Genomic DNA, 12,666 nt, shown 5'->3' with positions numbered 1-12,666 from the left:
CCAACCCTTGCATTGATCATATCATTTATTTTTTCTTTAAATGGATTTATCCTCAAATCACCAATGGAAACAATGGTAAGATCCAGATCAATAGCAGCACCCATTTTGTTAGCTTCTTGTTTAAGCTTTTTAGCTCTCTGTTTTTTTAATTGGTTTTTGCCTCCAACAATACTGTATGAATATAAAAACTCATCTCTCTTGTTTTACATCATTTCAGTGCACAACTTCTCTCTCTTGATTTGTATCCTTTCGATGATGATTTGAAGCTTCTCAATCATCAATTAGTTTTTTGTTTCTGCAAATGTCATTGTAATTTTCTTGAAAATAGAAAGGAAAGAGTTTTTATATAAGAAGCAAAAGAGAAATGAAAAAAAAGAGAGAGAGACATAGGGTACTTTTATTTTAATGGATTGCACATTTTAGAACACCACAATCCACTTTGATTGTGTTGTTGAGAATAGCACAACCTATAGACTGTAATGTTTCTAATAATGCAACCTGTATATTTTTAAAAAATTGAGCGATTTAGGCTATTCTAATAGTACAAACCATTGGGTTATGCTATTTTCCTAAAACATTTTAATGTTGTGCTAGTTTCTCAAAATATTTTTGAGAACTTGCTATTTTGAAAAAATAATAATTCATATCTATCTCCTTTAGTTTGAAACATCTCTCCTTTCCTTTATTTTTTTTTAAGGAAAATAACCTTAACATCATGTAGTTTGATCCGTGTTTAATTACCCATTATAGTTTGAAAAATTACAATCTACATCGCAAGCCAATAAAAAATTTTAAATTGAACAAAAAGACCAAACTATTCTCATATATAAAAAAATCATGAACTTAAACAAACAACATATAAAAAAATCTCTATATTCAATGTACAATTTTTCTCTCTTCGAATGATGATATAAACCAAAACTGAAACCAAAATATAGTGTTTTTAATTATTTTTCTCTTATTATGCTGCTAGAATCTTTTCTTTTTCAAAAAAAAAATAGTTAGGTTTTTTTAATAAAAAACCCTAAAAAAACCCTAAATTAAATATTAGAAAGAACCTTAGCTTTTTTATCTCATCAATTTTTAGCTCAGCCCCTACTATCCAAAAAATTACCTCTTCACTCTTATCTCGTTGGAGATGCCTTGATTTTTCTCAGTGGCTCTTTGAAATCCTGCTTCTCCTTAAACCATGTAAGTTATAGGAATAATCTATTTATTTTTGGATTAATGTTATTCAAGTCTTGAGATCTTTTTCTCATATTGTACTTATCCGAACAACAAAAATTTAACACTAACTAAAGAATATTCAAAGAATGTGATGTAGTTTAGAATTTGCAAGGGTTATCAAATGTCAATCATCAGAGTGTTATGAAATGTCACAATCTTGCCAACATGTGAAAACCATTAATTTATTTCATTTGATCTGTGTTCTTTAGGTCCACTATTTTTTTTCCTAGCACACATTTTATTATGTGACTTTTCATGTTTGCCATCAGTCACTTTGGTTGTAGGCAGATGCAGAAACATTTTGAAGAAGCAATATATGCTTTAAAGATTTGTGATTGGCGATACTATAAATCGTGTAGATGTTGTTGACTTTAGCAGCTTAAAATGTATTGCAATTACACATCCCAAAGAGAAGATGGCTACTGAGAGGGTGTGATTCCCCCGAGGTTGGAACATTAATGATGTGCCCATTGTAGGTTAGATACTAACTAGAACTATGCATCAGAAAGTGGAGACAGTTAAGGAGATGGTTCTTGTTAGGCAGGTACATGTGCATGTTGATAACAAGTCTATTGCCCCATCAATGGTGGAGGGATCAACATACCATCTTCTTTAAGAAGATTTCACAATCTTCTTATTGAGCTAAATGATATTTTGATTAATTCAGATCCTTCAACAGCTGATCATAGCAGCTTCCTTCCCCAGATGTCTAAGTGTGTGTTTGGTATTGTGGTGTAGGGTGCTTTTTAAAAGTGATTTCCATTTGAAAATATATCAAAATGACTTTTTTTCAAATCTTTTATTTATTTTTGACATCAGTATATCAAAATCATTAAAAAGTATTAAAAAAATGCATTAATTTGATGATTTTTTTAAGCAAAATATGCTTTTAAAATGCATCTAAACATAATTTCAAGCGTAAAAACAAATAGTAGGGTGCATCCAAATGGAGATGCGAGGGTTGATTTCCACTATTTTCTCGTGCTGAAATGTTATGATTGTTGCCTTACCAGAGTCCATGTCAAGGATGGTGGGTTTTGAAGTGGTCTCGTTAGATGGTTTTTATTATTGACTCATTTATAAAGCCTCTAGCTATTAGTGGCGATTCTAAGATAGAGTTTGTTTGTATAGACCATCCAAAGTGTAGGGATCTAGGTTTTGGAATTGATTCTTTAGCAAATGAGCATATAAGAGTTAGGAAGTTGTCGGAGTTCTTTGATATAGACAGGATGATTGATGAGATCAAGGAGGAAAAGACTATCATTATAGAGGGGAAATCAAACATTGAGAGAGTTGTGGTGGGATCTCAATGGTATTGACAAGTTGATGTCTCAAAGACTTTTTTTTTTATGGAACATTTGGTAAAGCCACATGTTAGAATGCATAACTATTTTATGCTTTACAAGATCACATAATTTTATGCTTTGCAAGATCACATAATGCTCTATATATTTTGAATTGCAAATAAGATGTTCAATGAATTGTGAATGTTTTAGCTCTAGACAAGATTGTAGTATTATTTTGATGACAAAATAGTAATTATTAGCTTGATGACAAAGTTATAATATTAATATTGGGAAGATTCTTCAGTCATAAAATAAAAAATAATAGTTATCTTGTAAATAATCAGATATTTTGTTATTTTTTTATTATTAAGATTAAGTATTAGTGCATGTATATAGTTCAGGATATAAAATGTAATTTTCTAAACTATAACAAGTGAAAAATAGACCAAATTATGAGATGTTAAGGGTAAATTTTATTATTTATTTTTTATTCGGAAACATAACATTTCTTTCCTTTTCTTTTTCTCTCTCATTTTTTTTCATATTCTCATCCCTTCTTTTGTCTTTTAATTTCCCTTTTGTCCTTGATTTTTTTCCCCTAATTTTTTCTTCATTCTGATCTCTAATCTAATCTGTTTTTTCTTTATTGTTTTTCTTGTGTAAATACATCCTACAAAATAAATTAATAAAATCTACATGGAAGTTAACACCAACTTGCCAAAAGAAGAAGAAGAAGAAGAAATTTAACAAGAATAAAATAAAAATTAATATGTCCACGTTGATGTTGATGTTGATGTTTAAAATTAAAATCTCAAAAGAACAGAAAGAAAGATTCCCGATACTTATTTTATATATGTTTTTGTTTGTTTAATTAAGTTTAGCAGTTGTTTCATATTAGTGATGAAGTCCAGCGAGAATAAGGGGGCTTCTTTCACGGTTAGCACTAGAGCTTAATGTTGAGGTTGTGTCTTGGTCACATACAAGACAACCTCGTAATGAGACCAAAAATTGTGGTTTAAGGGTATAGAAATAATTAAAGGATGAAGCGTTAGAAAAATTAAGGGTAATGGGAGATCCCAATAAGGATAAAATCAGAATTTAAATTAAATATAATTTAAAAAATTAAATAATATGTAGCTGTGATTGTAAAACGAAAGTAAAAGAAAAGAAAAATGTTAGGATTCATTAAAAAAGAAGAGGAGGAAAGGATAGAGTCCAAAGTTTTTCTCATCCTTGAAATTTCCTTACCCTTCCCTCGCGAGGTCAACATTTTGACTCCTTCTGGGTAAAATGTTAATCTCCATGAAATCTTTCCTCCCCCGAACTCGTACTAAACACGAGTAAATGAGTTGAAAAATTAGAAGGATAACTCTTGACATCCTTCACTTGCATACCAAACATATCTCGAAGACAGAATCAAGGAAGCAAAAAACAAAAAAACCCTAAGAAACAATGTGTTGTTGTTGCTTAGTCCAGAATCTATGATGATTTCAAGTCTTGTTGTTTTATTACATAACTAGTTCTGATTGTAAACGTGCAAGCACAAGGGTTTAAATTCAAGAGAAGAAAACGTTGTCCTGTTATGGAGGCATCAATTCCATGTGATATGCCGAGGTCTTGATAGAAAGGGCTAAGAAGAAGGAATTTATTAGCCTCCAGATATGACGTCCATCCAATAATATTCCTACTATTTATATCTTTAATAATAATGATAATAATAATAAAGCAATATATATATATATATATATATATATATATATATATATATTATTATTACAAGTATCATGATATTTTCACGCATCAAAGAAATCCTTGCCCACGCAGCAGTTAGATTATTGCATTCTTATTATTTCAGAGACATCCCCGCAGCAAAGCACGGGGCAAAGCGCTAGATGATATTTGCCCTGGCGGGCCTTCTAGTGCATGAATGAAAGAAACCGATGCATTTTCTCATTTTGCCAAGTCAGAAATGGTGCTATTTATTTCCATTTGGTTTCATGAGCAATATTCATAAACAAGGCTTGCATTGCCTGCATCTAAATCTTCTGTTTAAGAACATGGCGCAGCTGGACTCTCTGACTCTCCATCCTTGCCTCTAAGAGCTTTGCCTTCAAGCTGTTCTTTTGTCCTCGCGGCCAATCAATGCAGCCCTTCATTCCTCGAGTCATGTGAGGATTCACAGAGTCAGGCGAACTCCACTGCCCCACCAAATCTGGGGGGCTGATTCCACTTTCACCAGACACCTTATCTGGAGACATTATTCCAGCATTAGATTTTCTTCCATTTGAAAGCCTACTATTCAACCCATCCACTGAGATTATTTTGTAGCTGTCCCCATTGTTTGGACAAGATCTCCAAAACCTAGTGATAGAAGACGCCTTCAACTGTCTTCTTGGCATGGAGCACAATTCACTGATATCAGTGATCGGGGTTTCATCACATGCATTTTCTTCCCATTCAGTTGCACTACCTGAGACGTTACTTTCCCGGCAATTATTGTTGACAGATGGGATGCTGCCATCTAGCGAATAACTTGAGCCCTGATCTTCAAGATGACTCACGGTTTCCCACCCACTCTCATCTTCTTCTATATCACCATTCTGATGAACAAAGGCTTCAGAATGTCCATGGTTGCCGTCCTTGTTAATCACGTCAACTTCAGGGCTCACAGTGTAAATTTTTGCTCCGTGGTTAGCAGGGCTGTAAACAATGCATGGTTCACTTTCTCTATCATTCGTTTCACCAAAGTTGACATCCTCAAAAATAGAAAAGATATCATCTTGGTTTGGGGGCTCATACGTGAATTCCTTTATATCCTGAATATGCACCGAGGCGGCAGCTTGTATGACAGATTCAGCTTCTTTCATTTCCTTTAAACCTTGGGTTGCGCTTCTTGACCTTAGAAAAACTTCTAAATCAGCTACAAGATTGTTCATGTAGGAATACTTCTCTTCAAGGGCCACCTTGGCATCAACTAGCTTCATTTGGACACGTTCTTCACGCCAAACCTCAGCCATCTGCAACATCCTCCTTTCCTCATCAACTTCCTCTCTGAGTTTCAAGGACTCCCTCTTTAATGCTTCAACTTCAGCCTTGTCTTCACCAATTTCCTTAGCAAGCTCGTCACATACTTCCTCGATCAATTCTCTCGCCTTCCTTTCCTTTTCATAGTCCTGCATATATCTCTTTGCTGATACTTTTGCATTAGCCAGATCATTAACCAGCTTGGAATTTACAATTTCCAAACTTCGACGATTTTTCCTTTCACGGCTCAAGTCAGCTTTAATGTCACTAAATGATGCACGGATTTTCTCATGCTCTCTGCTCCTCCATGTAGCCCTTTCCTCGCTTACTTTCTTCAAGAAGTGCTCCACTTTCTTTTTTGAAGATTGACGCTCAATCTCAAGCTCCTGAATGCGTGCTCGAGCCTGCTCTAGTTCAGCTTCAAGTGCAGAAACCACAGAGACAGCACTCACCTGTTGATCAAGACACTTCAACTGGCTATGGGACTGCTGTAGCTCATCTGATCTTTCCAAGCATACAGGGTTCCACTTAGTTGCGCCCTCCATAGCAGAGTTGGAAAACTGAAACGTGGGCCCAGGCTAAACAGCCACAGCACATCCAGAATTGGATAAATATGCATAAAAGGTATATATAGACCCATCATCATGAAAACATAACCAATAGAAGTGAAAGTGAGGGCATACAATTCTACGCTATGCTATCGAGGTTTCAAAACTGAACTATTCATAGCTGACAGCTTATCCCAAGTTAGAAAACAAGTTCAAAGCTTTTCAACATTAGATACAAAAGCAGGCTGAGCTACTTTACAAAACTCCTGCATGACTAATAAATTGCCACGTCAATGTACTGACCAGTATTTGAAACAATGCATTTTCCCATGGTTAAAAACACCATGCAACCTATCATTTAATGAAATTCAAGCACCAAGCAATATTGCAGCTTAACAAACTCGACATACTATTGTGGAATTCTTCTTTAATGCCTCTATCTCATGAAATTTTTATTTTTCTCTTTAAAACTAGGTTATTGATGACAATCCAATTTTTAATTCTGGACTATGTCGGTCACGTTAATTGTAATGTAAAATTAATTGATGAGTAATTGTGCCCTATCATTTAAATTATGTAGATTTTACTAATACATATCTTGTCCATATAAATGCTTGCATGTTTGAATGTACTCCTACTCGTGTACAAATACGTGGAACATTGTTTCCAAATGAAGAAAATTGCAAAACTAAACACCGCATTAACACCCTGCTCTACCGGGGAACAAAGATATTCACATTCTTAATGGAACAGGCAACTTTTGGAACATCATGAGAATTTCAAGAAGTCAATCTTTTGAAAAGAAATTACCTAAATGAGCCACAGAGTCCATAATTATAAACAGAGGCTAGGTTATAGCAACAACGACTGGAAGACTCTTCTAAAACTTCAAGTATGATCTTTACTCAATACTGTCAGTATCTAATGGCCATGAACAGTTGAAAATATAGATAAGAAACTTTCACAAGCCTTGGTACCTTGCACAAGAATCTGTTCCTCGCACCAGCAGAGTTTTCCAGAAGATTGTTTGCATCAGGGACATACACTTTGTCGTTGTGATGAGGTACAACTGCGATGCCGAGATGGCCCATGCCATGCTGCACAGACAAGCAGCATTGACAAACTCATGGTGTAAGAATTCAATAAGTCAACGTCAAAATGGCTTTGTTAGCCTTGATCACCAAGGTCGAAATAAACATCAGGCTCAACAAGTCAAAGTCGTACGCCATTCAAAATCTAAATGAAAGATTGGGATTTACATAAGCCCAAAACCCCAACAGATCTATAAATTATAAAAGGCATTGAACAGCTAAGGTTTTTTTGAAGCACACCAACATGTTTAAACCGGATTTAGTTGTAATAAATAGGCATCCAAAAACATACTTTAATAAATAAATTACGATGCTATGCTACGGGGAAGAATGTAAAGATAGCAAGAAAACCTTAGTCAGATTATTTTTCACTTAAAAAATATAATTATTATTACGAATACTAACATAGTAGCATCATTATACCACATGAATCTTTAAAGCACACTAATTTTCGAAATTCAATAATTAATCACATTTATGACTGTAGATCTTTCCATTGAAGAAAAAGGAGGAGGAGCGCAGCAGATCGTTACCTGAAACCCTAACTGATCCCTCCACCTCTCTTCACGGACGGTATGGGGCAGCTGAAGCCGCCACAACCCAGCGGCAAGCTTCCTCGCCGAGACGTGACCTCTCAGACGGAAACTGCGATGGCGACCACTATCCTCCTCCTCAACGCCTACATTCCTATTCCTATCATTATTATCCTTATGTTTATCTTCTTGGATCTTCCATCTCAACAAAGGCGTCTCGGGTGGTCTCCTCAATCGGATCAGGCTCGGATTTCGGGTTTTCCTTCGAGGCTTAAGATCTAATAAGTCCAGCTTGGCCGTCGAGAGTGGTTTTCCGGTGATTTTCATAGTTGCTTGGCAAAATAATAGCCAGCCATTAGAGAGAAGCTGCTGAGTTTGTTGGCGGGGGGGTTGTGACGAGTAGCTGCGGTGCTAGCAGCAGCTGAGTATGGCCGGGGGGGGGGGGGTAACCGTGGTGCTAGCCAGCAGCTGGGTTTGTTTGGGTTTTCGTGATGAGTAGCTGTGGTGCTAGCAGCTGAGAGTGAGCGAGTTGAACAGAAATAGGGAAAGTGGAGAGGGAGAGAGAGAGAGAGGAGTTTGGATGTTAAGATTGATTAATTAGCTTAGTAATATAAAAAATTACAGACGCATATGGGCGGCACATGCATGTCTGCATGTGGACGCGGTCAATAAAACAAGAGGAAACACTATTGGTGTCCTATTTTTTCCCACCACCTCTTTTTTTTTTTTATCCAAATTTTAGCATCAAAGTTTAATTTAATTTGACGAGTTCCTTCATTATAAATAATGTACGGTTTGTTTTTTAAAAAAATATATTTTTTTAAAAATTTAAATTTTTTTATTTTTTTAAATTAATATTTTTAGTATTTTTAGATATTTTGATGTGCTGGTATCAAAAATAATTTAAAAAATAAAAAGAATATTATTTTAATATATTTCTAAATGAAAAACACTTTAAAAAACAATCATAACAACACTTCTAAATAAATATTAAACCGATAAAATGTATTCATTTAGAATCTTTAGATGGAAATCTAGTTTTGATTAATGTGGGATTTAATTTATAAATATTAATTACCATCAAATAAAGAAAAATGCACACCACAATTAATTACCATCAATATAATACAATAACCATTCCTTATAATTAGTGCTTCCTCTTTTCTTTTTTATTTACCAAGGGTTATTGATTGTGTCGATGTATGGATGGAGAGAGAGAGAGAGAGATTTGTCGAAGTCAATTGCATAATTTGACTTGTTTAAGGACTTGATTGCAACACATAAAAATTTGGTCACATGATTGAAGACAAATGATTTATAGTTTCTTTTCATGCTTGTTTTTAAGTAAGCAAACTTATGCAAATTCAAAATCAGGCACCATAACCCCAAAAAATTAATTATTTAGGGTAAAAATCTGAACAGTTTTTATTAGATTTTGAATTATTTTTTTAATTGAATTTTTAGTATTTTTAAATTGTTTTGATGTGTAGATATCAAAAATAAATTTTAAAAAATAAAAAAAATATTATTTTAATTTATTTTTAAATGAAAAACATTTTAAAAAATAATTTTAACCATACTTTTAAATTAAACACTTAGTTAGATACTATTCATTAGGGGTGTTCAAAAAAATCGAAAAACCGATTAAACCGAGAAAACCAGAAAAAAATAACCAAAAAAACCGAACTGTGAAAAAAAACCGATTAAACCGATTAAAATTTTGAAAAAACCGACCGGTTCGGTTTGGTTTTTTAAGCCTGGAACCGAAAAAACGAACCGAACCCGAACCCGAACCGAAAAAAACTGGCCAAAACCGAGCCAAACAGGAAAAAAACCGAGCCAAAACCAAGCCAAACTGAAAAAACGAAGCCAAACTGGTTTGAACCGGTTTTTGTTCTAAAAAACTGAACCGAACCGAAACCGGTTTCGGTTCGGTTTCGGTTTTTTTAAAAAAATCAGTTTGATTATTTTTTTTGATAAAAACCGAACCGAACCGAAAATGAACACCATTACTATTCATGTCAAGTTATTGAAGAAGAATGGTAAATAGGTAACTGCAATAATGTAAAAGAGTGTGGGAGGTGAAGTATCATTTCTTCTACCGAAGGGGAAGAAAACTACCATAGAGCTCCCATGACCATCCACGCAGGGGAAGAAACAATGCTGTCTCCGCATCAAAATACCACTTGATGCTCTTGAAAATTAAAACTTGCATACAAAATCACAAATAATTCTTTCACTGTTGTTTGAACGTAAATTCTTCAAGAAAAAACTACAAAAACAATTGTTTTTCTCAAAATATTTACCAAGGTGGTGGTGAGCCTAGTTTAGAAAAATTAAACTATCTTCTGTGAAGTCTAATATAGAAAGCGCGTTAGAAACTGTTTTCAAGTTTTTCTCTTCAGTATATCTCAAGCTATAGACCCGCCAATAATTTAGCATAGCTGGTAAGCCAAACAGATAAAAAAAAACGTTATACTATAGAAGACGTGTCTTCGTAGCTAAACGTTATGTTTTTCTCTCCTACACTAATTTCTTTAATTCGATGAGGTATAAATTTTTTAGGACCTCTCGTGTTCTCTCGTGTTTGGAAATATAATAATAGTTGTTTTTTAAAATATTTTTATATTGAAAAAACTTTAAAATAATATATTTTTTTATTTTAATTTATTTTTTATATCAGCACATCAAAACGATCCAAAAATACTAAAAATATAACTTGAAACAAAAAAAATCAAGTTTTAATAAAAAACTAGTTCAAACTCACTCCCAAACACTCGTTTAACTAGATAAGTAATTTGGGATTCGTCGCGGGCTAGGTCGATTTTTTTTTAACTTTAAAAAACAACGTTCAAGTGTTGTTAGCCTTTTATAAAGCATAGAAAAATCTAGTGACTCAAGTTATAAACCCTACAGGGTCTAATCCAATAAGATTGTTTAATTTAATTATATGATAAAAAAAAAAAAGCAACAATGGAAAATGTACTGAATCTTAAGAGAAAAGGTGATAACGATGACTTGTAGAAGAAGAACACTTACCAAAAGAAAAAAATATATCATGAAGCTGAATTCCAAGATAACTTACTGTTAAATGATAAAGTTGAAAAACAACTTGAAAAATTCTTGAGTCAATTCAAGTTAGCATAAAAAATTATTGACTCGGGTCATGAGGTCAGACTATCCTTATAGAAAGAAAATAAAATAAAAAATAAATAAGATTAATTTTTAATAAACTTTTTTTTTTTTGGTAAGTATTTTTTAATAAACTCAATGTTGAAGGTTGAAATTGAAAAAGAAAATCAGTGTAAAAAAAGATATAAGAAAAAAAAGATGTCAACCAGGGTTAACATTCCATATCCATGACCTAGATCATGAGACCAAGATCACTGCATCGAAAAAAATTATGAATGATAAATTTTTTAATAAAATTAATCTAAAAAGGGATAAAAACACAATTAAAAAAATGAGAATGAAGTTTGACATATAAATAAAATGATGTAAAAGCCTTGAGTCAATCTGAGTTAGCATGGAAAATTCACGACCTTGGTCCTTGGTCGTGAGGCAAACCGGAAAAAAAATTATCTTTAATAAACATAGTGTTAAAGGTTAAAATTGAAAAAAAAATCTGCATAAAAAAAGATTAGAAAAAAAAACCAATGGTAAATTGGGTTAACATTTTATACCATTGACTCAGATCATAAAATCATGATAGCTACTGTCACATGTAGCACGTTGTTACCTTTTTTGGGGCCCTATATAAACAAAAAAATGTAAAAGAAAATACAAAAAAAATATTGGAAGAAAATAACATATAATAATAATAATAATAATAAGTGAGAAGAATATATCAGAACGTCCAAGAAATTGTTGAAGACTTGTTGAGGAGGATCAAAATATACAAAATTAGAAAATTTGACAGCATGTTATCGACTAATGAAGGCTCCATTGGCAAATAAAAATTAAATTTGAGGAGAAAAATTCAAAATTGTATGTTTAAGGGCTCAATTGAAATTTCTCAAGGTTTAATTGAATTTATTAAGGGCATAATTGCAAGAAAAATTGATTCTTTAAGTTAATTTAGGTTTTAATTTGAAGAAATTAAAGTCTGGGGGCTAAATTGTAATTTTTAAAGGTTAATTTGGTCAAATCAGGGGTTTAATTGAATAGATATTGAAGTTTGGTGGGCAATTAAGGACTTGATTGAAGAAATCCAAATCTAATGACCAACTTGTGAGAAACGCGGACTTCAGGGTTTGAAATCGATGAAATCAAAAACCAAATTGAAAAAAATTGAAAGTTTGATAGTCAATTAGGGGTTCAATTGAACAAATAAAAAATAAGAACCAGATTATAAAAAGCGCTTAACTTTGGGGCAAACAATTGAGTTTTGCAGGTGTGAGATTGTATAAAATTAAGGGTTCAGAAAGCTATTACGGGTGAAATTAAAAGAAATTAAAAGAGTAGGGATTAAATTAAAATTTACCAAGTCTTAAATTAAAAACCTTAATTTGTAGGGTGTAGCCTAGACGACGTGTCGTTCGGCTACTGTGTATCTTGTCCCCGATCAGCTATCATTACATTTTCAAACTTTATATTGATTAGATTGGCATCTTTGAATGAATGAATGTGGAACCACATACCTTTAAATTGAGCAGGAATGGATTCAATATAAAGGTATGCAACCCCTCAACCAAGTTCAAATGGTCTCAGGCAACGTTGATATCAAAATTGCTCCGACAAAACTACGAAAGTGGCCAACCCAGTCAGCCTTGACTGAGACACCCATTTGCACATAACCACCCAAATTTCTTCGTGTGTTCACATTTAAAAATTCTCAAAGAGTTCTTATCAAAGTTTGAGAACACTTCTCTCAAGATCAAAGGGCTAAAACACCTTACCTTAGCCTCTAAGTTTGATCAAAACAACTTAGATCCAAAACCATCTATCTCATGATAAA

At 33.3% G+C, this 12,666-nt stretch overlaps 1 protein-coding gene across 1 annotated transcript; it reads right to left on the bottom strand.

The window, feature by feature from the left end:
• Positions 1-4,441: 4,441 nt before the first annotated feature.
• Positions 4,442-8,298, bottom strand: LOC133703461 (uncharacterized). Its single transcript, XM_062127993.1, has 3 exons — positions 7,710-8,298; positions 7,063-7,182; positions 4,442-6,115 (listed from the first exon to the last, which is right to left on the bottom strand). Exons 1-3 carry the CDS (start codon positions 8,034-8,036, stop codon positions 4,550-4,552), a joined length of 2,013 nt encoding a protein of 670 aa, XP_061983977.1. The 5' UTR covers positions 8,037-8,298; the 3' UTR covers positions 4,442-4,549.
• Positions 8,299-12,666: the final 4,368 nt, after the last annotated feature.

This window comes from Populus nigra, chromosome 9 (assembly GCF_951802175.1).
Source record: "Populus nigra chromosome 9, ddPopNigr1.1, whole genome shotgun sequence".
Classification (NCBI taxonomy): domain Eukaryota; kingdom Viridiplantae; phylum Streptophyta; class Magnoliopsida; order Malpighiales; family Salicaceae; genus Populus; species Populus nigra.
Note: the sequence above shows the minus strand (reverse complement) of the source record. Positions and strands in the feature narration are given on the sequence as shown.